The sequence below is a fragment of the Abrus precatorius genome, unplaced genomic scaffold (assembly GCF_003935025.1).
Source record: "Abrus precatorius isolate BTA unplaced genomic scaffold, Abrus_2018 Scaffold1, whole genome shotgun sequence".
Classification (NCBI taxonomy): domain Eukaryota; kingdom Viridiplantae; phylum Streptophyta; class Magnoliopsida; order Fabales; family Fabaceae; genus Abrus; species Abrus precatorius.
The window spans coordinates 3,424,687-3,449,391 of NW_020874291.1; the positions used below are offsets into that span (position 1 = coordinate 3,424,687).

General features: G+C 34.7%; 1 protein-coding gene across 2 annotated transcripts; it reads left to right on the forward strand.

The window, feature by feature from the left end:
* The first annotated feature begins 6,630 nt into the window (after nucleotides 1-6,630).
* On the forward strand, nucleotides 6,631-23,690 carry LOC113856972 (probable plastidic glucose transporter 1). 2 transcript variants are annotated; one of them, XM_027488695.1, is made up of 11 exons: nucleotides 6,631-7,010; nucleotides 8,175-8,375; nucleotides 8,873-8,972; nucleotides 9,332-9,444; nucleotides 12,022-12,115; nucleotides 12,192-12,348; nucleotides 12,611-12,757; nucleotides 12,846-12,919; nucleotides 20,117-20,205; nucleotides 23,212-23,326; nucleotides 23,444-23,690. In XM_027488695.1, the coding sequence occupies exons 1-11, from the start codon at nucleotides 6,691-6,693 to the stop codon at nucleotides 23,624-23,626; spliced, it is 1,593 nt and encodes a 530-aa protein (XP_027344496.1). In that variant the 5' UTR covers nucleotides 6,631-6,690; the 3' UTR covers nucleotides 23,627-23,690. The 2 variants fall into 2 exon arrangements, with proteins under 2 accessions (XP_027344496.1, XP_027344497.1); XM_027488696.1 differs by lacking the exon at nucleotides 12,611-12,757.
* Nucleotides 23,691-24,705: the final 1,015 nt, after the last annotated feature.

Consider the following 24,705-nt stretch of genomic DNA (forward strand, 5'->3'; position numbering starts at 1 on the left):
GTGTATACTAATAGATATTACTTCGTAATTTAATCAGGATCTAAGAATAACGTGCAGTCACAAAATAATTTTTAATTAATTTTTTTTATACAGTAGCAATTAAACTTAGAATCGAATTGGGTTATATGCAATTTAAGATGCCACTAATTCCTCCCATTTTTACTGGTCTCGGCTCCACTTCCTTTATAGGCCTACTCTTTATTTAATTTACTTATCGCCTACACAACCACACTAGATCTTACAAAAGAACAAGAATTCTCAAGCAAAAACGCATGATACTCATACACTAGACTAATAGTCACTTCCTATCACATAAAACAACGTCACCCGTACTCTCATCAAGGTTATATTCAGTTAGTTGGCAGGTTTATTTTCCAATTAAAATGTCCACATTATACTTTTGCATGCATGAGTTAAAAAAAGAATATCTGATATTTTTAGAATCCAAATTCAGGTTTCTCATGTTAGATGATCCCTTCCACTTATCATTCACAGCAACAAGCAAAACTCAATCACATGCAACAGATTATTCTCACTACATCAAGCGACATGGACTCCCCTTTACCTGCTAACAAAGATTTTCTTTCTTTTTGGAAGAGGAGGAGATGTTGTGTGATGAGAACTGTGGTTCAGCTAGTTGCAGGCCTTGGTGCAGTCTTTTGGAGTAACAAAATAAGAAAAAAAGGTGCAGGGAGACGGGGAAGTGCAAGAAAAGAAAGAAGAGTCAATATTTTGTAACTAAGTGTTTAAGGGATCGAGGGCTATATTCTTGCCATTATACACATACTTCACTTTTTGTTTGCGAGCAGAACTTTCCTAAAGTTAGATTTTTTTTTTTCCCTTTAGTGGTTCCTTTGCATTAAGGAGAGCTTCTGAGAGTGTGATGTAGGTAAGTCTTAATTGGACAAGACAATAAATAGTCCATTGCAAATTTCTAAGCCACTTAAACTTAATGTGAATGTCAAGAGGAGTGGCTGGTCATGATTACGAATGAAGTGTGTAGTGGAGTGGTTAATTTACGATTAGATTGAAGGATTCTAGGTGACGGATACAAGAGTGAAGGGAGGGACACGTTTCATGACTAAATGAAAGGAGCATTTATGGCAAAAATCTGCACTACATTTTAATAGGATTCGGGACAGAATTAATGTCTAATTCCTATTGTGTGCTAATGTTAGTGCAAGACGTTCAGCCAAACCGAGGAGTATTGGTAGTGGGGTACACGTGCAGCATGAGCAAATGGCCACTTAAATTTATATCATGCAGGAACAAAATGAGAATTAGGGATCCCTTGGTCATGCTATACATTCACACACAAATAATGGGGAATGTTTAATGGTAAGTTCATGGGGTGATTCAACAACTAAAGGTCTCAAGGTCGTAACTTTTCATCCTAGAACGTGTGTGGTCCTTTAGAATAGCAATGCACCCACCTTTTACAAAATTTATGGTCGTTTATTGAGGCTATAGTCTGTGTGGAAAGGGTAAAATTTTGGTCACACGTTAAACTAGATGCATATACACATAACCATTGTTAAAATTCGAAGTAAAATAAAAATTGAGTTGTCGTGGAAGGGCTTCATGCATTGTCATTACGGTGGAATATCTTAGATAAATAATGATATTCACCAACGTTGAGACAACCGCCAAGGATAAGTAACTAAAACAAAGAAAGAGAGTTCCTAAATATAAATACATGCACACATGGAAGAGGTGAAATTTTGGGGTGTTACATTTTTCCTCCACTAAATAGGACCTCTTGTGATATTTAGGAAGAATCCAACGTTTTTAACAATATTCCTCACAAACCCTTTCCTAAACTTCCATTTCAAGGTAAGGAGAGCTCTATCTTGTTACTAAGAAAGTGATATGTTTGTGTTCATAAAAGTGTTACGATGAAATGCATGATTTTGAGTATATGTTGGATGAGAACATGTTTTTGTTATGTTTGAAGTATGTTTTGTGGTGTTGATGGTGTATATGATCCTTGTTTTGAGTGTATATGCGTGTATGTTGTGGACTGAGTTTGAAGGTGCCCAACCCTTAGTAATAATTGATTGATATATGATGTAGTAATGAACTTGGATAAAATTGAGAAATGAAGGGATGAATAACATTATAGTAAACAGATAATGAGTTCAGGTTATAGTAAATAATGAGTTTAGGCCATAATGACTAATAAGAAGAGTAAATCTATAATGAGAAATATAGAAACGAGATGGAAAGTATGAAAAGAGAAATGAAAAAAGGAAGGAATATGATAAGGACAAGTATTGATAGTTCAGAGGTACACTAGAAGTGTAGAAGACGGAGGCGATTGAGAAATCTTAGAGAAATGAGGGTAATGGATGATCTTCTTGAATTAGGCATAACACATGAGAATAAAAGCACCACATGCCTCACACTTATTTCCTGACTTAAACTCCTAATTACGCTTTTGCTAAAAGGTGTCAGGTTAGCACACGTTGTATCTGTGTAGCTACGGTTATCTAGCAATTATCTATGCTAAAGAAAACTTTGAAGGATTCCAGGGGCAGTGAAAATGTGAAATGAGAACTCTGAGTGTTAATAGAAAGAAAATGTAATAAGTTGGATAACTAATGATCATTGCATATATATATGAACAAGATTGATTATTGTATTACCTTTGCTTGCATTATTTGATGTAATTGTGAATGTATGCTTGATAATAAGAATAGAGACTCATCCTTACATAAATCTTTCAGGGGACCAGGATGACAACACCCAGAGAGAGCATTAGGCTCATAGATAGTTTTGTATAGTGTAGATTAAATTATGTATTTAATGAATACCATAGATTTTGTTATTTTAAGTTGGCCTTACATGTTGATAATATACCTCGTAACATTATTATGCTAGAAATGTAACTATTTTATAGTATACCTTTTAATTTTCTTGTAAATAATAGAATCCACCATACCCTGTGTATGTACTTTTATCAAGGCACAGTTAGAACTCCAGCAGCTGTGACTTACCTGTTCATATATCATGATTACAATCACCTCGGAAGACTAACTTGATGGACTTTTGAAGTGAATTACTGGCAGGTAGGCCACTGTGGATTTAGGTGATCGTTATCTCAGATTGGATGATGATTCAATTCTGAAGACCTTGCTGCAATAAAGGGATGACATAGGAACGACTAGTATCTTTTTCAGTCTTTTAGTGGATATATATATATATATATATATATTGTTCTAAAGAGTTTACAAGAGGTTGATATTAGCAAAATATATATCAAAATACATTAAGACTCATTTACAATATTTAGAAGATATAAATGTTTCAAAATTTTCGCACGTTATATTTGACTTGCAACGAGTTTAATCTAAATATTCCCTACTAAACTCTAAAATTATTTTCTTATCATATTAAATAAAATATAGGATGTTATATTCCTTGTCAGTAAATCAATACAAACAGATTTTCAAATCCATTTGTAAATTACAGACAAATTTACAGCTAGAAAAATTCATTTGTAATTTTTAATTTATTTTTTTCTTTTATTTACTTATATAATTATTCCTCACTATTTTTAATAATCATAATAATTTAAAACATAATGAAAATTAGAAAATCAAAATTTAAAATTCAAAAATGTAATATTAAAATGTCATTACAATTCAAGAATTAAACACCTAAAGTTATAACGTGAAAAATAAAATAGCAATATCTATCACGAGTAATTGTCAAGAGTAACGTCGTCCTCATCTATAGAGGAGAAGGATGATGAATGTCGCATTGGTCCAAATACTAATAGTGTTGGAGCTGGTAGAGGGGGAAGAAGATGTTTGAAGCTACTTATTCTCATAAGCTCAAAGTATGCATCCATCTACTGCTGCACCTTCCTCTGCACCCTTAATGTCACATTTTTCTCTATCTTCTTCATTTTCTTGGCTCACGTCTTCTTTCGTGTACTCTCCTTGCTCTTCTACATCTCCTCGTTTTGCTTCTAGAGCTCTTCATTAAGAGCATGGAATTGGTAGCAAATCATGTCTTCCACCTCTTCAAGCACAAACACATATACTATGTGAACATCTTTTATTTTACATTACACAGATTTTTAATGTAAATTTTTCCAGAATCTTTCCTAATGTATAAATATTTTCTTGCGTATGTTAACACCTAATGCAAAAATAAGTCACACATATCTATATATTATATTAAAAAAAATATTAATTAATAAATCATAAGCATATACATCACAATCATGAAATCGTTCTAGAGCACATCCCCTTATAACTCCACAACATGCAAATTCTACATTATCCACAATCACAAATAATCCTATAGCAAACAATAATAAGGTTTGGGGAAGAACATCTACGGTCATTTTCTAGTTATACAATCTCTGGTCCTAGAAATTTTTCTTAAAAATCATGTCTCTATTCTACATAAAAAAATTAAACCAATTAAAAGTTAGAGTATCATACTAGAAATACAATGATGCAATTTATTTTCTAAATTGATGCTTCACTCACAAAAGGCAAAGAACTCTAGATGGTAGAGAGAGAGGGGCAAAAATCAAAAAGAGAAAGGAAAAAATGCAAAGTGAGAAGAAGAAGAAAAGACACAATTTTCATTTATTTTACATATTGCAAACATATTTTTCTATGTATAACTGCTTTAATAAAACGCAACATTTTAAAATCTTAGTTACAAACATATTTTTCTATCTATAATTGCGTTTAATGCAATTACAAACAAAAAAATCCATCCATAAAAAACTATATGAAAAATCAGAAATATGTTTCAAAATATAGATGAATTTTTCCATCTATAATTCTTGCTCAATATTTTTTGTGTTTCAAATTACAGTTGAATTTTTCTATATCTATAATTTTTATCTATAATGTTACACACCAAATGGCAGGCCGTTAACAAATTTTACAAACGGATTTATAGATGGATCTTCCCAAAAAATAATTTTATTTATTTATTTGGTTTTATAAAGCCGTTTGTAATACAAGTAGACTTTTTTTGTCTGTAATTTACATTTTTAGTAGTGAGATTTTAAGTTATAAGGATTACAATTTTTACACACACTATCCAAAATCTCAGTAAGCCAAAATTCTATGCACCAGTTAGAGCCAGCGACATAGAAATCAATGGACCTATATTTATCATAGTCAAATTTGTACATTTACATTTAATATTTTAATTCAATTCAATTCTAGTTAATTTCTGTAATCTTTATTGCTTTAATCTCTCATGTTGTAATTCTGCTTCTTTTTTTTTTTTTTTTTTTTTTTTATGAAAGAAAGGGGCTAAAGCCCAAAACAAGGAAAATAACTACATCCTCCTATAAAAAAGGGTTGATGAAGAATCAGGTAACAAAGGAATGTAAAGGAAATATGGGACAACATGAAAAATCTTAGAATCAAAACTCATGTTATGGGCATGTTTAGCTAAGGCATCTGCGACGAAGTTAGCTTCACAGTAGATATGAGTCCAAACACAGATGATAGCATGTGTTTTTTTGTCTAATCCTTGTAACTATGGGTGCACATGGGTGACAAGGATAACATCCTTTATCGAGGATCTTAACAGCAAGAAGGGAGTTAGTTTCAATCACAATATGATTATAACCCTGTCTTATGACAATATCCAATCCATGTAAGATACCCAACAAGAACCCAGTTTAAAGGCGTACGCGAAGCAGAAGACCCCCGATTGATCTCTGAGAACACCTCAACATGTGGCAAGATTTGTCTAAGGATAGAGAGACCCATCACAATTCAGCTTGACCCATCTCTCTAGTGGGCATCACCATCTAATTCCATTGTGGCTACCATCTATAACTATTGTTCTTGTCGAAGTCTTCATTGCACAACAACTAGAAACCTCCTTAGCTTTATTCCTAATTACAAATATAGTTTTCTCTATAGAATGCTTCTTATCTTAAAAAACAAAATCATTTCTCCTTTGCCAAAGTTCATAGATAGTCATCCCAAAAACAATACTCCATTCCTCCGGTGTCCGGTTATCACAAAGCCAAGTATCCAAGTCACCTGCAAAAAAAAAAAGATCTATTAGTAATTGAAATTCTGCTTCTATTACTTTCTATTCTAGTTTCACAACTTTTGCTACAACATTTATATGTTTAAGAACAAACTTAAAACAACCTAGAAAAGAATATAAGATTCAATTCCCATATTGCTTATCTGAATTTATTTATTTACTAATTGCGAAATTTACCATAAACAAATACCAATTGATAACAATTTTAAAGGAGTTAATTGTAGTTGGAGAGTACACAAAGTTGTAAATCCTACATTAAAATTCCGTACTTCCAATATATAACTCAAATCTTATACCTTGTAAATGAATCCTAACACGGAGGACTAAGTTTTAAATGTTAAATTTAAACATTTTAAACCTATGATGCAGACTAAACCTTAAAAATTAGAAAAATAAAAACAAACTTTACTTATTTTAAACATATCTTTTATAAAAATCCAAACGTAGTTAAGTCTGCTCACTAAAGTTCATAGTTTCAACAGGGCAATCTAAATGAGTCGGTTGGGCTAACCCGGTGGACAAAAAAAAAATAAAAAATCATCAATAATGACTGAGTTCCATTGGCATAGATAGACGCAGTATCCATTATTTTTATTATTAGAAATAAAAGAGTGTATCCTTTCCCCAATTATTTTTCAATTTGGAAGAATGAATTCGATTCGGTTTGTCTCAGCAGCGATCGTCTCTGCTCATGACCCCATTCCCAAACTCGTTTCCTTCTCCAAAGCCAAAACGAAGCCAAAACCACTCAAATGCTCCTTTCGCCTTTCTAAGCTCAAAGTTTCAGCCCTCGAGAACGAGCTTCCCGAGTCACAGACTCACAACGATGGCGATGACGAACGAATAGAGAATGTTTCGCTGCGTCAAAACGGCGGCGGAGGCGGAGATTTTGATTCGGGATGGTTGCGTGCTTTTCCTCACGTTTTTGTTGCTTCAATTTCCAATTTCATTTTTGGGTATCACATTGGGTCAGTTTCTCTTTCCATGCCATTTTCTTCTTTCTTTGTTCTCTCTCTCTCTCCATGTTTTGAAATTTTTCTTTGTGCCACGTGGCATTTTCTTTGATGGGGAAGTGAGGTTCGACTGAAGATAAAATTCTTTGATGAATTTGTGACGGGCTCTTTCCTTTAAATATAAATACACCTTTTTTAGACACGTTCTTTAAAATTAATTAAAAATGAAAAAAATTATTTTTAATTTAATAAATTTTTTATTCGTATTTTTTTAATTCTAATAAATTTTAGTATATTAATAAAAACTATATATTAAATAGATTATTCAATACTCCTCTATTTTAGATGCCGGAAGTTTTATTTAAGGATTTTAGTAACAATAGATATTAATTAAATAAATGAGTTTTTTTAATTCAGCAGGCTTATTTTAATATCTAAAAATAGAAAAAAATTATTCAAAAAGACACGTATATATATATATATATTAAAGTTGTAAAAAATAATAATTATAAAATTTTCAATTCTACATCTTTCAATCTTTGTAATTTATTACAATGTTTCGAATTTTTAATTTTACAAAAACTCTCTATTTTCTCACATGATCTATTAGTGTTGAATTTTCTTATGTGATTTATATCTTTGAGATATAATTATCAACATTAATATTTTTATTATTTTATTTTAAATTTTCAGAAGCTACTTTAAAGATACAGACAAGTTTGATGTTTTACTGTACTGAAGTACATGATCTTAATTTTTTGAATTTAGTTTACTATAATCAGGGTCTAATGTGGTTTCGGCAGTATCATGTCATGTGGTTTGTGATTGTAATTAATGGTGATGAAAGATCAAATTCTTTGTGATGTGGCAGGAGTTGATTTGGTGATGCAAAAGTTTCCATTGACAGAGGATTAGAATTAAACAGTTCAATAATTATAGTTGAAGTTAATAAAGTTGTTGAATGTGTTTCATTGAGCTTGCGAAAGTAAAAGCCAGGATGGTATTCCATTTCATAAAGCAAAAAATGATGATTAGTATTGACAGATTATACTGAAGGAATTATGTGTGATTCTTTTATATGATTAATTGAGTACAACTTGATCAACTTTTAAAACATGATGATTTGGTTTTTTTATAGTCTCTTGTGAACTATTTGCAACTGGATTGCATATTTTGCAGGGTCATGAATGGTCCTATTGTTTCCATTGCCCGAGAGCTTGGTTTTGAGGGAAACTCATTCGTTGAGGGACTCGTGGTCAGCATATTTATTGCTGGTGCATTTATTGGGAGCATAAGCACCGGTTCTTTGGTAGATAAACTTGGTTGTCGGCTCACATTTCAAATTGACAGCATACCCTTGATCCTTGGGGCAATAATAAGGTAGTGTATCGATAGCATCTTATTCTTCTTGTGAATCTTGTCTAGCTTTCATGTGTAGATTTTGAAAATGAAACCTCCTAACTGACAAAGTACATGTCTAGTTCCATGTCATCCATGCGTAAATGCACATTCATTCTCCTAAAAATGTATAACCAAACATGCTGTTTATCCCATAACTATCTGAGTAAAGTTTCTAGATAGCAAAAGCTTCTCATAATATGATTTTGACTACTAATTCATTTGCATTTCTTTTAAAATCATTAGTTTTTCTTGTTTTTACCTTCCATGAAATCTCCAATCTTCAAAGAATTACTTTTTTTTTTAATAGGATTTGACTTTGACCTATTCAATGTGCTCAATTATGGTTTTAAAATTATTGGCTTTTCCATTTTCTTGATCATCAATATATATTGTCCACATATTGCAAGCATTTTGATTTGAAATTATAGTTGTTTTGTGAGCAGATATTGTTAACATACCTGTTCTATTTGTGACAGTGCACAAGCCCACTCCTTAAACGAGATAATTGGTGGAAGGTTTCTTGTTGGGCTTGGTATAGGTGTGAATACTGTTCTTGTTCCAATATATATATCTGAGGTACATGTTGATATCAACTTTAGCTTTTAGCAGAATTGTTTTCTCATATCTCCAACAGTACAGGGTTGACTTAGCTGACCTCTATGGTCTAAACTCTACACCATATACCAAATCCATGTGATGTTTTTGATAAGTGGTGTTTATTTATTGGTTCTAATGGAAATAAAACATGATATACTTAAAGGGCCCCTTCCATGTAGAAGTATTCATACTTCAAAAGAAAGTAGTTCAAACATGATATAGTTACTATTTATATATATGTGTGTGTGCGTGTGCATGGACTGTGGAGGAAAGACATTTTAAGACAGCCATAGCAAGTCCTTCTCACTCGTGTATCTTTGCTAACATATGTGGTATAGGTAGCTCCAACAAAATATAGGGGTGCCTTAGGGTCCTTATGTCAAATTGGCACTTGTCTTGGCATTATTGCTTCACTATTTCTTGGAATAGCTGCTGAGAATGATCCACATTGGTGAGTTTCTTTGTATTTTCTTCCTTGTAGATTCATGGAATCGGTATTTAACTTACAATTTTCACTTGTGTTTGTGTGGTTGTCTAATGTAAACATATGGTTTTACTTGGAAATTTGGAAGATATGGTGTATGTTAAACAAGGATGGCAGGTGTTTTTGGATGAATAAGTTTTAGGTTTCTTGAGCTTTTCCACTCAAATTGTCTATTGGTGTGAGAACCTTGTCACTTCTATTGACTGAAGGCTTTTAACTATTTGTATTATGACTTTGCTTGTGTGAATGTTCTTTAATGACTAGTTTAAACACTGCAATTAATTTTCTGGGATAATCTTTTCTTTTGTCCTGTTTTAATGTGTGTAAATATATATTGTTTTAGTAATTTATTCATATATTTGCAGTATTGTTTCTATTTTTCTTTTCAAGAATGATTTTTTTGTATTTGTATTGTGTCATATGTGTGTCTTTTCTCTGCTTTGTTAAATTTTCATGGATTAGTGTTAAAATGTAAGAGCCAAGAATGTAGCTTATGCTCATATTTTCTGTCATCTCAAATTGGACTTCTAGGATATAATGTCCGGCCACAAACTTGCAGACTTGTTTTGCAAATTCTAAAAACGTGTTGTTTGTGTTTCGCAACAATGGGTAAACGTACCATTGATGAGTAATAAATGGGGCATTTAAGACCTTGATTTATTGTCCCACAAAGACTATTGATCCCTAATTAGTAAGGATTGTTGTGCAAGCAAGAGTGTAAGAGAAGGAGAAGAAAAAGAAAGAGAAGTGGAGAAAGAATCCTGTAGACTCTAGCACTTATATAAATACAAATTTAGATTTATTAGAACTAGGGTTTATAACTAGGTGGTTTTACCTTGTTCTTATCTTACCTCTTTTATGGTTTTTATAATTCTTTAACTAATTATCAATCACCTATTTTGATTCCATCAATACCTAATGATCATGCAATATTCTTAATATTTTCCTAAAGGCTTTATCTCCAATGATCATGTCAAATATAGATATAAAAAAGCATTAAGATTCAATGGGTTTCTTAACCCAATAACTGATTGAAAATCCAAGATTCTAGATTGACCGTCTAAAACTCATGATTCTCTTTATCTATCTATCCGTTGGTTAAGAGTAGTTCCTTTGCTCTTCTTTCACAAATTAGATAATATGCATATGATTTAATCCATCCACACCAAATGAGCCAATAGGATAAACATAATTGAAAAAAGAGAAACATTCACTATAAGAACATAAAATGATCAGAAAATTCACATTCGCTAGGGTTTTCCATCCATACTTTAAACCAAAACATTGAATCAATTAAAAGAGTAAAAGAAAAGAAAAGCAGGAACCGGAAATAAAAGCAATGTTGATCAAACATCAATCAACTCCAATCCATGTTGCAAAAATGAACTAGATCTAAGGGTGTGCCTCGAAGTACATTGGGAGAAAGAGAAGCGCGGCAAAAGAGAAAACTAGAACTGTAAGTAAAACAGGTCATAAGAATGATGTGTCTAATGACTAACTTGGCTTCCTATTTATAGAAAATGATTAGACTTGATTCATGTAGGGGCCCAAAGCATTGTGCACAGCCATGCAAAGAGCTTCGCATGCCCATGCCAACTTCTGTTTGACACATGGAATTGGGTTTTGAAATTGTAATTAATACTTGGAATTCTAATAATGACATTTATAAATCCTTTTAGAATTGGATCACAATTTTAAGGCGGAATTCCATGAAATTCTAGTATAACTAAACTAGCATTTCTCAATTTCTAATCTGTATCCACTAAATTACAATTCCTAACCTCACCAACATTGAGTATATCTGCTCTCTAGTTTTGCCACTACTACCAATGCCACTACCATTGTTGTGGCCACTGCTTCCACCTCTGCTACTCTTACCACCATTGCAACAATTGCTACCACCACCATTGTTTCTACCATCACTACCACTGATTGCTGCTTTCACCACCACTACTGCTGCCACAGCCTCACCACCACCCACTACTGTGCCACCATGTCCTCATCTCACAACCACTATTCTTGTTGTCACCTCTTCCGATATCAAACCCCCCCCTTTCACCACCAATTTCCAAGGCCACCTCCACCACCAATCACCTTTACACTCGTCACCGGCATTGTCACCACCACCACCATCACTTCTTCACCTATTTCACCTGCTGTCACCATCTCTTTACCCAACCGTTGTCACTATCATGTGCATTAAATTTTTTTACTCACATCCAATGTAACCATAGCCATGACTGCCTCTAATTATTAGAGGTGTCAAAATAGAATTTGTATTCATCTTTAAATTATAATTTATGCTCTAGTTCTTTGCATAACCCACTCATAGAAATTATGATTCTGAACTAATTCCAATTCTATATGCCAAACAGACCCTTAATGTAACAGGAACACACCTTTCTAAGCTTAACTGAAGTCAAACTTGCACTCAAATCATAAAGTGATATCCATTCTTCCTTCAATTGTATGTTTATAGTGTTTGAAAACAGAAAATTGCTTTCTGAATAATGCCTACTTGGAACCAACAAATACATATTTCAGGTGGAGGACAATGCTGTATATTGCAAGCATCCCAGGTTTTCTTGTTGCACTTGGTATGCAGTTTGCTGTTGATAGTCCGCGCTGGCTTTGCAAGGTAGGAGTTTATTGATTACTTAATTGATAATTTTAAGCTTTTCCACTGTTCGTGAAGCTTTAATATTTCTGCTCAGGCTGGGAGAATAAATGATGCTAAAAAAGTAGTAAGTGAGCTTTGGGGAGAAGCTGAAGTTGATAGTGCAATTAAAGAATTTCAGTCTGTCAGCAAGAATGATGGTAGTGATTTGGACAGCAGATGGTCAGAGATCTTGGAGGAACCACATTCTAGAGGTTGTGTCAAGGTGGTTTTGGCTGTTTCTTACAATAGACAGCATTCTGTGCATGGAAAACTATTATTTTCCCATCCTAATTGATTAATTACCAGGTCAGGAGAAAAATACAAGTACATTAAAGTAATAGTTTCAGCTGGATAAGGGAATGAATTTAGCTCCATAAAATAGAACTTCTTTGATAAACATGTAATTTATAATAATTACTTGCACATGCAACTTTAAGTATAAAACTCATAGTGGATTTTCTTGTATGATTGCAGCTGCCTTTATTGGAGGTACTCTTTTTGTACTTCAGCAGTTTGCAGGCATAAATGGGGTTCTTTATTTTTCATCACTGACCTTTCAAGATGTTGGTGTTGAAAGCAGTGCTTTAGCAAGCTTGTTTGTTGGGCTTACTAACTTTACAGGTTTGCAGTCTGCACTACTTTTCATTTTATCTCTAAATTTCTTCTAGGAATTTGATTCAGATTGTTCTAATCTGTTGTCCTTCTTCAGGTGCACTTTGTGCTTTATACTTAATCGACAGGGAAGGGAGACAGAAACTTCTTGTAGGAAGCTACTTAGGAATGGTGAGTGTGTACATGTTCATAACTTCATGCTAGGTAAATTATATGTCAGAAAAAGACATCCAGTCATCACCAAGTGAATGTGGATAGATCCCTATTACTAATGTGCATGTAGGAAGGGGATGGGAAATAGAGGATCAACACTAGTGCGTGACTCGGTTGGATAGAATGGGAAACTAAGGGAATATTCATACTGAAAAGCATAACTAACTAGTGAATATTGATGAATAGGAGAGAAAAAAAAGGCATGAAAAAAAAGCAAAAATATTTGGCTGTGTTCTATTCAATCATAATATATATATATATATATATATATATATACAAGTGGGATTTGGTCAATTACATAATGCCGGGAGATTAAATCTCTAGAAACTAGGCAAGTATTTTCTATCCTAGGTAAGTATCCTAAATTAATCTATATACAATATTTGACAAAGATACAAGATAATATTACAGTGATATCATATCTTTGCGTGTGTGAAGTTGGAAGAAGGGCTTTGGTGAAGACATCTGCTAGTTGTTGGTGGGAGGGAACAAAAGTTGTTTGAAGTTGACCTTGAATATCCTGAATGAAATGACAATCAATTTCAACATTGTTAAGATGTCCCACATTGGTTAGGAATAGAACTATAGAATACTTCTTATAAGGGTTAGGGTAGTCCTCCTCCTATGAGCTAGCTTTTGGGAGTGAGTTAGGCCCAAATTTCTTAACATGATATCAGAGCCTATTCAATTTGAACATTGAACTACCCACAGATGTCTAGTCTTGTTGGGTCCATCCATGCAGGTGTTCAGTCCTGCAAATTTCACACACCAGATGTCCAGTCCTGGGCATAAAGGGAGTGTGTTAAGATGTTCCACATTAGTTAGGAATAGAACCAGAATACTTCTTATAAGAGTTAGGGCAATCTTTCTCCTATGAGCTAGCTTTTAGGAGTGAGTTAGGCTCAAGTTTCTTAACAAACGTGTTTTGTCTTTTATGAAAAACGGGAGTGTTTGCTATATTGAGGGCAGCTAGATTGTCACAATATAACATTGCAGGATGTGATGGAAGACCTAACTCATAGAGAAGAGTGTGTGGTATGTGAGTTCACTAACAATACTAGCCATAGTTTGACCTTTGGCTTTGGTTGAGGGGCACAAAACAGTGGATTGCTTCTTGTTTTACCTAGAAAGAAGACTTGGACCCCAAAAATAAATACGTTTACTAAAGGTTGATTTCTAGACGTGGGGCAAGAAGCCCAATCTGCATCACAGTAAGCATGCAAGCATAATTGTGCAGTGAGAGTAGGTACCATAATCAAGGGCAGATTTGAAGTATCTCACCACTCTAAGTGCAGCCTCCCAATGTGTGTCATGAAGAGAGGACATAAATTTTGACAATAAGTTTACTGCATAAGTGATGTCCAAATGGGTGACTGCAAGGTATAGAAGTCTAGCAAGTAGTAGTCTATTTGAAGCAGGATTAGGTAAAAGATTACCAACATCAGCAGCCAAGATGTCATTGTAATCCAATGGGGTTTTAGCTGGTTTACTGGCCATTGTCTTGAAGAATTTCTAGTGCATATTTTCGTTGATTAAGAAAATGCCAGCCTGTGAGCATGCCAGTCCGATACCCAAGAAATATTTTAATGGTCCTAAATCTTTGATGTGGAACTGGTTAGAAAGATATTGCTTGAGAAGTGGAACAACTAGCAAATCATCTCTTGTAATTACAATATCATCAATATAAAGAAGGAAAATGGTGATGAGTCATGAGTAAATGTGAAAATGGAATAGTCAGCTTTGGATTGAGTAAAGCCAGCCTTAAGCAAGGCTTGGGAAGAGGTAGCAAACCATGTGCGAGATGAACGCTCTTACTATGTTCTAGTCAACAATGAACTTGATCTGTAGGCCATTTCTGTGAAAGTTCATTTTGATATTCTTTGACGATGTATTGGTGTATAGTAAGGACTAGAACTCACACTTGAAGCATCTGACCTTGGTCCTTTAGACCTTGCAGGCTAATCAGTTTGTCACTGATAGGAAGAAATGTTGCTTTGAAAGGACGCAGGTTGAGTATTTGGGCCACGTGTCGGCTATAGGGGTGCGTGTTAATCCTTGCAAGGTCCGAAGTGTCTTAGATTGGCCTATCCCTTGGAGTGTTAAAGGGGTACACAGTTTCTTGGGACTTTGGGATACTATTATAAGTTCATCTGGAATTACGGGCATATGGCAAGGCCCTTAACAAAGTTGACCTGCAAAGATGGCTTTAGATGGGAAACTGAGGCCGAGAAGGCTTTTCAAGACCTAAAGACCGCTATCACCGCAGCCCCTATTTTAACCTTGCCAAACTTTGAGGAAAAATTCGAAGTAGAATGTGACGCTTCAGGTAGAGGAATTGGAGCAATGTTGATGCAACAGTAGAAGCCCATTGCTTTCTTTAGTAAATCTCTATTGCATTAAATTTGTCCAAGTTGGTTTACGAAAATGAGTTGATGGCAATTGTCCTTGCTATCCAACACTGGAGGCACTATCTATTAGGGAGGGAATTCCTTGTGCTTACAAACCAAAAGAGTCTTAAATATATCCTACAACAACATGTAGTTTCAGCCGATCAACAGTGCTGCCTTACAAAATTGATGGGCTACCATTTCGAAATCATTTATAAACCAGGATCCACCAACAAGGCTGCGAATGCATTGTCAAGGCGGCTTGAAGATGGGGAACTTACTACAATTGCGTCTTTTCCAGTATGGGAGCAGCAACAAGATTTGCAAGACAAGATTTTACAGGACTCTCATCTGCAGCAAGTTGTCATTGCTTTGAAGGGGGATCCGGATGCCAAACCCAGGCACTCATTGGTAGGAGGAGTCTTGAAATACAAAAGGGGTTTGGTAATTCCAGCTTCTTCTTCCTTGATTTCCCAACTGCTGCATGAATTTTGAGCTTAACAACAAATCTTTGTTGTGTCGGTATGAAGAAGTGTGTGCAGAAATTTGTCCATGAATGTGAGATTTGTCAAAGAAATAAGTATGAGGCTGCAACTCCTAGCAGATTACTCTAACCCCTCCCAATTTCCTCTCAAGTGTGGGAGGGCATTTCCTTGCTTTTGTAGTCGGATTACCTCGGTCATTGGGTGCTGATGCAGTACTGGTTGTGTGGATCATACACGGCTAGAAGGGTAGCTGAAATCTTTTTCGTAGTGGTGGTTCGACTAGATGGGCTGCCGGCATCAATATGTAGGGACCGTGATCCAATATTTGTGAGCACTATTTGGAAAGAGCTATTTGCGTTGCAAGGAACACAGCTGCGTATGAGTTTAACTTACTACCTACAAACGGACGGACAAACCAAGGTAGTAAACTGATGTTTGAAAACATATCTCTGCTGTTTTGCATTGGAATAGCCCAAAAATTGGACCTATTAGGTCCCTTGGGCTAAACTATGGTATAACATAACTTATCACTCATCAGTTGGGACCACTTCTTTCGAAGTAGTATATGGGAGGAAGCCTTCGGTGGTTCCTAGACTGATTGAAGGATAGGTGCGGGTTGAGACCATGGCATGTGATCTACGAGACCGAGACAAGGCCTTACGACAATTGCGCTTCCATTTAGAATGGGCCCAGCAGCATATGAAGTTTTTTGCAGACAGCCACTGGAGGGGGATGAAGCTAGAAGTTGGGGAGTGGGTTTTCCTCAAATTGAGGCCCCATAGGCAACAATCTATGATCCATAGGATCAATCAAAAGCTCTCCACAAGGTATTTCGGGCCCTTCCAGATTTTGCAGCATGTAGGAGAAGTATCCTACATGCTCTCTCCCAGCGTCTTTAAAGGTCCATCCGGTTTTCCACATTTCGCAGCTTAATAAGGTCATAGGACAAAAGATTGTGTCTGCCACCTTACCAAAGGAGTTAATAACAGCAGAAGTTGCGGAGCCAAAAGCTGTTCTGGCTACTCGAGTTGTTACCCAAGGTGGTCAACGGCAGAAATAGGTGTTCATTGCTGAGGAAGCTACTTGGGAAGAGGCATTGGTCATCAAGAGTCAGTTTCCTTCACTCACTCTTGAGGGTAAGAGTGAAAGTTCAAGGGGTGGTATTGATGGGACCAAAACCTGCAATGAAGGCCTCTTTGATACAAGTCCGATGAAGGGTATTGTTTGGCGGGTTAATTCCCATAAGAAGAAAGCCAATAATTAGTAAAAAGGGCTTAAAAGGCTTAATAGGAAGTTAGTTAGGATTTTGAACAAGATGAGTTGGGATAGTTTGTTAGAAGAGATAAGGATTAGCTTTTGTGTTAGGTTCTCGGAAATGTCAGAGGGGAAAAGGGCATTATTCGTCCTTGAAGTTTATTGATTATAAAAAAAAGATTACACAAAGGAGGCTACTCCTTTCACACTGGAATCTGTTCAGTTTTTTCTATTTACTCAATTTCTATCTACTCCTACCTAACAAAGGACTTATTTATACCAAACTGATGTAAAACAAATTAACCAATTAACTAACTACTACCAAAAACCTAACTAATAGGTCAAAGGATAGAATAGTTTCAATTTCTATTTTTACCCTTCTTCCTATAATACACTTTTAATGTTCTATTTGTATCCTGTGGTCTAACATTTTGTTTGTTTCAAGAGATAAGGATTAGATAAGTTTAACTATTCTTTATTTAAGCAGTCAGTTTTGGTTATTAGATTTTGGCTTTTGAATAAGAGAAGGGAGAATTTCATTCTCTGGGAGGAGCTGTCGCTTTGGGGGAATTTTTGTAATCCTAGTTCTTCAAGTAATTAATAAAAGTTCTTTTCCTTCTTTAATTCTTCCTGAATTTTGTCTCTTAACGCTAACACCATGAGAAGTAGATGTGCAACATAAGCAATCAAATGTACATAGGTGAATGAAATTGGGTGAGAGGCCATGAAATCCGGTGCAGTTGATTAAATGAATGGCAGTGAGGATGCTATCTCCCCAAAAGAAATTGGAAGACCAGGTTGAAAACATCTTGCAACATTAAGAAGATGGAGGTGTTTACGTTTGACAATGCCATTTTGTTGGGGACTGCCAGGACAAGAAAATTGTTGTAGAATGCCAGAGGAAGTAGTTTCTAATAGGAATGGTTGGTGAATTCAGTACCATTATAAGATTGGATAGATTTTTGACACATGTATTAAATTGATTGTGAACATTAGTCAAGAAATGGATTGACAAAGAATATGCATCCAATTTGTACATGAGATAATTCCATGTAACTCGAGAAAAGTTGTCAACAATAATCTAACAATGACCATTTTAAGTAGGTGTAGCATATTTTCTCCAAATATCAGCATGAATTAAATCAAACAAAGAGTTAGTAGTGGACATACGCAAAGGAAAAGAATGTCTTGTTTGTTTAGACAAATGATAGATTTCACAATGGTCACATGAGTCTTTGTTAAAACCAAGAACAAGAGCTAAATATTTCAGGGCATTTGGTGAAGGATGGCCAAATCAAGCATGCCAAGAAGGGCAACTGCAGTGGTAGATGCATCGAAGGAAGTAAAAGTCCATCCTTTTCATGGCCTCGACCAACCTCCTTCTTTGTCAAATGGTCCTAAAATACACAATGATTAGGATAAAAAAGGACAATACAGTTCAAAGATTGGGTGAGCTTTGACACTGATAAAATATTGAATTTGAATGAGGAGACAAATAATACATCTATAAGAATGATGTGTGTGTGTTAGACTTCTAATTAGGAAGGTGTATGTAAGGAAAAAGAAAGGTGGGCCAGCCCCAGATCAGCAACAGAATAACTGATAGAATAACTGATAACTAACCGACTGTCACAAGTGGAGAGTAAATAGGAGAAAGAGAGGGAAGTGGGAGACATCTTAGTTAATCACTTGGATTATACTAGGAGAGATCAGGCTCTCGAATACCTAATAGGGACAGGATTTGTTGTAAAGCATTCTACACTAGTGTAGGGGTATCAATTCCTCAGCAAGAGTCATTTCTTAATAATACATATGATTCTTTCTTGGATTTTGTCTCTTTTCTTTTCTTTTTCTTCTGTTCTAATCTCTTTGGTCCAGTTCTATCAGTGTGATGTAAGTGGTACAGTACCAATGTCATGAATAGGAACTGAATTACCATTAGGTACACAAATAGTTGTGTGGAGAGAAGAAGGAAAGGAAGGGGTTACTGAAGAAAGGAGGAAAGAGTGAAAGAAACATGATCTTTGGCGCTAGTAGCAATGACCCATTGATTAGGCATGTAAAGGGTAGAATAAAGAGATACCTGTGAGATTGGCTTTGGGCCTGTTTCCCTCCCACAATAGCTGAAGATGATGATGTAAGGATTATGTTGATAAGGGGTCTTCTGCCACACTGTTGGAATGAGGAGCAACACAGGTGGATGATGTGGAAGACTGCTCATGAGTGTTACCCTTGCAGTAATAATGATGTGCTAGTGGATATCCATGATGTTTATAGGACTTGTTTTCAGTGTGGCAAAGGGTGCCACAATGTGTGCATCGGGGACAATTGTGAGAAGGTGTTGATTTTGCTAAAAAAGCATGAGAAGTGTAATCTGCAGAAACATGTGCTGGGTGGGTTTGGAGGGCAATTCATTCAGAAGGCAATGGGGGATGTATGTGTCCTTTGGGCTTCATCTTGGAGAAGCAAAGAACTTACATGAGCAACATCTGGCAGAGTAGTAAGAAGTAATTTGCTAGGAGGGGAAGAGTACATGTTGTCATTACTGGCCATACTACAGCGTGAGTAAAAAAGAGTTGGTTCTAATACAATAAGTGAAAAGTTCAAATTGAGTGTAAGAGTTTTTAGATTTACACTAGTATGAGAAGATCTTGTTTTACACACACACATATATATATATACAATATTTGACCCAAAAAAATCTTTGATTGTGCATCAGAAAGAGCGGGGGACTGTCTTAGAGGTAATAAAATGATACGAGGAAAGGAGACAGTTGTTTTTCTATTTCTCTGTTCTCTATTTTTCTGTTATTTCACTTTTACGCAGTGTATATTCCCCTTCCTGGACTAATTCATGCTCCTAATCTGTAATAGACAAAGATTGTGTGCATAATAAATAATGTAAGCATACTTAAAGTTTCTATCATGCATGAACAGGCGTACACTGACTTCATTTAGATCTTGTTGCTAGTTAAGTAGCCTTTTCTCACTATATTATTACTGATGACTTTTGATTCTGTTTCTTTGTAGGCAATTTCAATGTTTCTCGTGGTCTATGCTGTCATCTTTCCATTGGATGAGCAACTCAGCAACAACTTATCAATACTGGGAACTATAATGTAAGCATTTATTTGCTGGTGCTGAGAATCTAGTGCCATGTGCCTTCTGTGACAGCAACCTAGCTTTTTCATCTCCAATTGAAACATAGGTGACAATTACTAAATGCTTGTTGAGATTGACATGCTTTTCTCACTCTCCCCAAATTCTTATTTCTGAATGTGTTCATTAGCTTGGCTATCATTTGTTTGAAGAAAGTGGTGTTTAAAATTTTACTGGACTTGGTTAAATAGATATGGTTTGACTTTGAATAGTTAATTTGCATCTAATTGGCTCTGCATGATAGCTGTGCCATTAGCATAATTCTATGAATGGCTTCTGTTATGATTGAATTTGGAACCATAGTGTTAAGAGAGAAGAAATCGAAAGAGCATTGATGGAATCCGTGTATTTCAACTACATAAAAGAGTGAATATTTATATTAATAATAATAATATCAACAATGATTACAAAATATACAGTTGCCTAATTATCATAATTACAAAGATACTAATTTCCCTGGTTAACATTTTACTCTTATTTAACACTCTCCCTGAAGCTGGAGTATATAAATCATATGCACCAAGTTTGTTATATATTTACTTAATAGGTGGACCTCTTAAAGACTTTGAGTACATTTGCCAATCACGAAACTTATGATGATGACTCCAAAGTAGGATCTTCTCACAAATGAACAATCTATCTTAATGTGATTCGTTCTTTATGGGAAAATCGGATTTAAGGCAATATGCAAGGCTATTTGATTATCACAAATAAGTTTCATTTGTGTGACCTCTTCAAATCTCATATTTTTAAGTTGTTTTAGCCAAATAAGTACATATGTGGGTGAGACCATGGGTCAATATTTTGCTTCTACACTAAAAAGAGAAATCACATTTTGCTTTTTACTCTTCTAAAAAATTATTTTACCTCTAATTAGAACACAGTAGTTAGAAATAGATTTCCTGTCATAAGAACATGCATAACCTGCATCAGAGTACCCTGCCATTTGAGCGTGACCATTGTTTTTATACAAGAGACCTTTTCCTGGACTCTTTTGATATATTTTAAGATGTGAATCAAAGCATCCCAATATTCTTCACAAGGTGAGTTAAGGAATTGACTTACCAAATTGACATTAAAAAAGATGTTTAGACGAGTAACAATGAAATAGTTTAGCTTTTCCACCAATCTCCTTTACCTTCCAGGATCAAAAAGATGCTCCTCTTTACTTGGCAAAAGTTTGGAATTAGGATCTATTAACAAAAAAATCACAAAATAAGGGATATGATTAGATATTCAGTTATAAATCACTGTAAATTAGAGAATTATTTTTATTCTATTGTATTTATAAGTTTGGAATTAGGATCTATTAACAAAAAATATCACAAAACAAGGGATATGATTAGATATCCCGTTATAAGTAACTGTAAATTAGAGAATTATTTTTATTCTTTTGTATTTATGATTGATTCTATTGTACCCTATATGTGACACACAACATTCATACACTTTCTCTCTATAGATCCATAGGAGTATCCATAGATCTAGCACTTACCAAACTTGTTTCTTTTAATATATCCAATGCATACTTTCTCTGGGAAATTACAACATTGTTGTTAGATTACACCACCTTTATTCTCAAGAAGTATTGAAGTCTACAAAGATCTATTGTCTAAAATTGGTTACATAGATTGTTCTTCCATTGTGTAATGCTATGGTGATCACTGCCAATAATAACAATGTTGTTAATATAAACAATTAAATAAATGCATGCTATGGTTGAATGTCAATAAAAAATTGAATTATCAACTTCACTTTGAGACATCTCAAACAATTGGACAATAGAGGTAAATCTACCAAGCCTTGCTCTTGAAGATTGTTTAAGGCCATACAAGAATGTTCGTAGATGACAAACTAATCCTAAACAATCCCTTGAGTAACAAATCCGAGAGGTTGTTTCATATGAATTTTCTCATTAAGACCACTATGAAAAACATTCTTCATGTCAAGTTGATATAGAGGCCAATGGTGTATGGTAGCCATGGATAAGAATAAACAAACATAAGTCATTTTAGCCATTAGAGAAAGATGGTTGCTGACAATGGATGATGATCTTGTTTGGGGGGAAGACCGGAAATCACAACTGAAGCATCATTTCTAGAAAAAAAAAAAAAAAAATCACCAATGGGAAGTTAGCCCACACCAAGTATGCACGAATTTAAGATTACCTTTTTGCTAGGTTCAAGATACCATGTTAAGAGAGAGGAAAGAGAGAGAGTATTGATTGAATTCGTGTCTCAACTACACAACGGACTAAATATTTATATTGCTAATAATAATATCAGCAATGATTATAAAATATATAGTTATCTAATTACCATAATTACAAAGATACTAATTTTTCTAATTAACATACATATTTAACACCTGGTTATTAATCCTAAACCGAAGGGTAGCAAAGTCAACCCCAAAAATGCTTTAGAGGGAGGGATGGCTGCTGTACCAAAGACTACAGTATAAGATAAATAATTTTATATAACACATAAATACTCCAAAAAAAAAAAAATCACCCAAAGTTAAATGCATCATAATTAATAATAATAAAAAGAGAAGTCTATGCAATGAGAAAAACAATAGTGATCAGAGCACCAAAAACACATTCAACAAAGACTGATTGGTAGGTTATGAATCAGAAATCAAACAGAAAAACTCAACAATATGGTCCTGTAGCTGCCACCTCACACAACGCACACTGCCGTGGCAGTATGCAATTAACTAACCTGCTTGGCATTGGAATATCTTGTTTTTTTTTTTTTCTTATTTCAAATTCAACAATGTCGCCAAAGCTTTCATCAATATATTTACTTTTAGGATGTTATTATTTCTAATTCCTTCATTATTTATTAACAAGAGCATAGATAATAACTTGAGGATGTTCTGACTTCTGAGATAGTTTCCAGTATTCTATATTCTCTGGAAAATTGGCACATGTATAATGCGTATTTTCCCTTTGTACAATTTTACAGGTATATATTCTCTTTCGCAGTTGGAGCTGGCCCGGTAACTGGCATCATCATACCAGAGCTTAGCAGCACCAGAACACGAGGGAAGATCATGGGGTTCAGTTTTTCTACCCATTGGGTGGGCATTGAATGCTTTTTCCTCTATTGGAAGCTCTCTTTCATGTCACTTTTTAGTTAACTACTTGTGCTGGAACTTTCCTGGTTACAAATTTTAATTATTGTCCTTTATATCCAGGTTTGCAATTTTGTGGTTGGATTATTCTTCCTTGAGTTAGTCGAAAAATTTGGAGTTGCACCCGTATATGCCATCTTTGGAGCAGTTTCCTTGTTAGCTGCTGCATTTGCCTATTACTTCTTAGTAGAAACTAAGGGGCGCTCTTTAGAAGAAATTGAACGATCCTTAAACCCAGAAGCTTGAAGCAACGATGAATCTTATGAGACACCAATCCATGTATACAGGACAGGAGATTTGTTTTGTGGTTAAGCATGTTAGGACACTGGAAAAATTATTGTGGTCTGGCACCATGTGGTTCCAGCCACTCATGTCATCTGTCAAAACCTAATAATTTATGAGAAAAATGCATTTGTGTTGCAAAATAAGTGACTGGAACCACATGGTTTTAGACCACACTGGTTTCACATTTCAGCCTGGGGATCCTTAATAATGTAATATGTCTACATCTAAACGGCATGAACTTGAGTTTGTAGCTCTGCAACCGTATTTCCCTTTACATCTAGTCAGTGTAAAATTAAATTTTGTTGTTTTATTCCCATTCTTCAATCGCTTCTCTGATGTATGTAATTGTGTAGAAACTATGTAAAGCCTAAACTCGCAAAATTCACAGTTTGATCATACCTTCTATTAAAACATAATCCATAATAAACACCGCAAAAGGGTGCCCATAATTTATTTTAAAACCCAGAATTCCAATAATGCAATCAATAAGAAACCCACATTTTTGGTGAACATGTTGCGGAGTAGATTTTGCAGAGAGAAAAAAAGGCAGAGTATATACGAGAAAGAGAGGGGTCCTCCTCACGTTGGGAACATGAAACAAATGTTTTTGTGTCGGGTGAGTTATTGGGTACAATAACATGACCTAACTTAAGGGGATACAAGAACTTTAGAATTATTTTAGGAATGATCATAAAAATAAGTGTGGAAGAGATTCTCTTAGAAAATGTAAAAAGTAAAAAATAAAAAAATCAGTAAATAAAAAAAATAAGAGGAGAGTAAAAAAAAAGTTAAAAAAAAAAGAGAGAGAGAGAAAAAGAAAGAAAAAGAAAAGTAAGTAGTAAAAAGGAAAAGAAGCATTTGATAGCTAGCAAAAGTAATCCTTTCATACTTATTTTCTTTAAATTTATTTCTCATTATTCTTATATCCTCTTTAGTTTTAGCTTGTTTACCTTTGTAATTTTTTCACCTTCACCTTACCTCCTTTTTATAACCTAGCAAAGTTCTCTTGATTTTTGTGTGTATATGTGAATTCTAGTGAA

Coding starts and splice junctions, on each gene's coding strand:
- LOC113856972 (XM_027488695.1), top strand. CDS start 6,691: ATGAATTCGATTCGGTTTGTCTCAGCAGCGATCGTCTCTGCTCATGAC. Junction 8,973..9,331: donor TTCCAATATATATATCTGAG/GTACATGTTGAT, acceptor TATGTGGTATAG/GTAGCTCCAACAAAATATAG. Junction 20,206..23,211: donor TCAATACTGGGAACTATAAT/GTAAGCATTTAT, acceptor ACAATTTTACAG/GTATATATTCTCTTTCGCAG.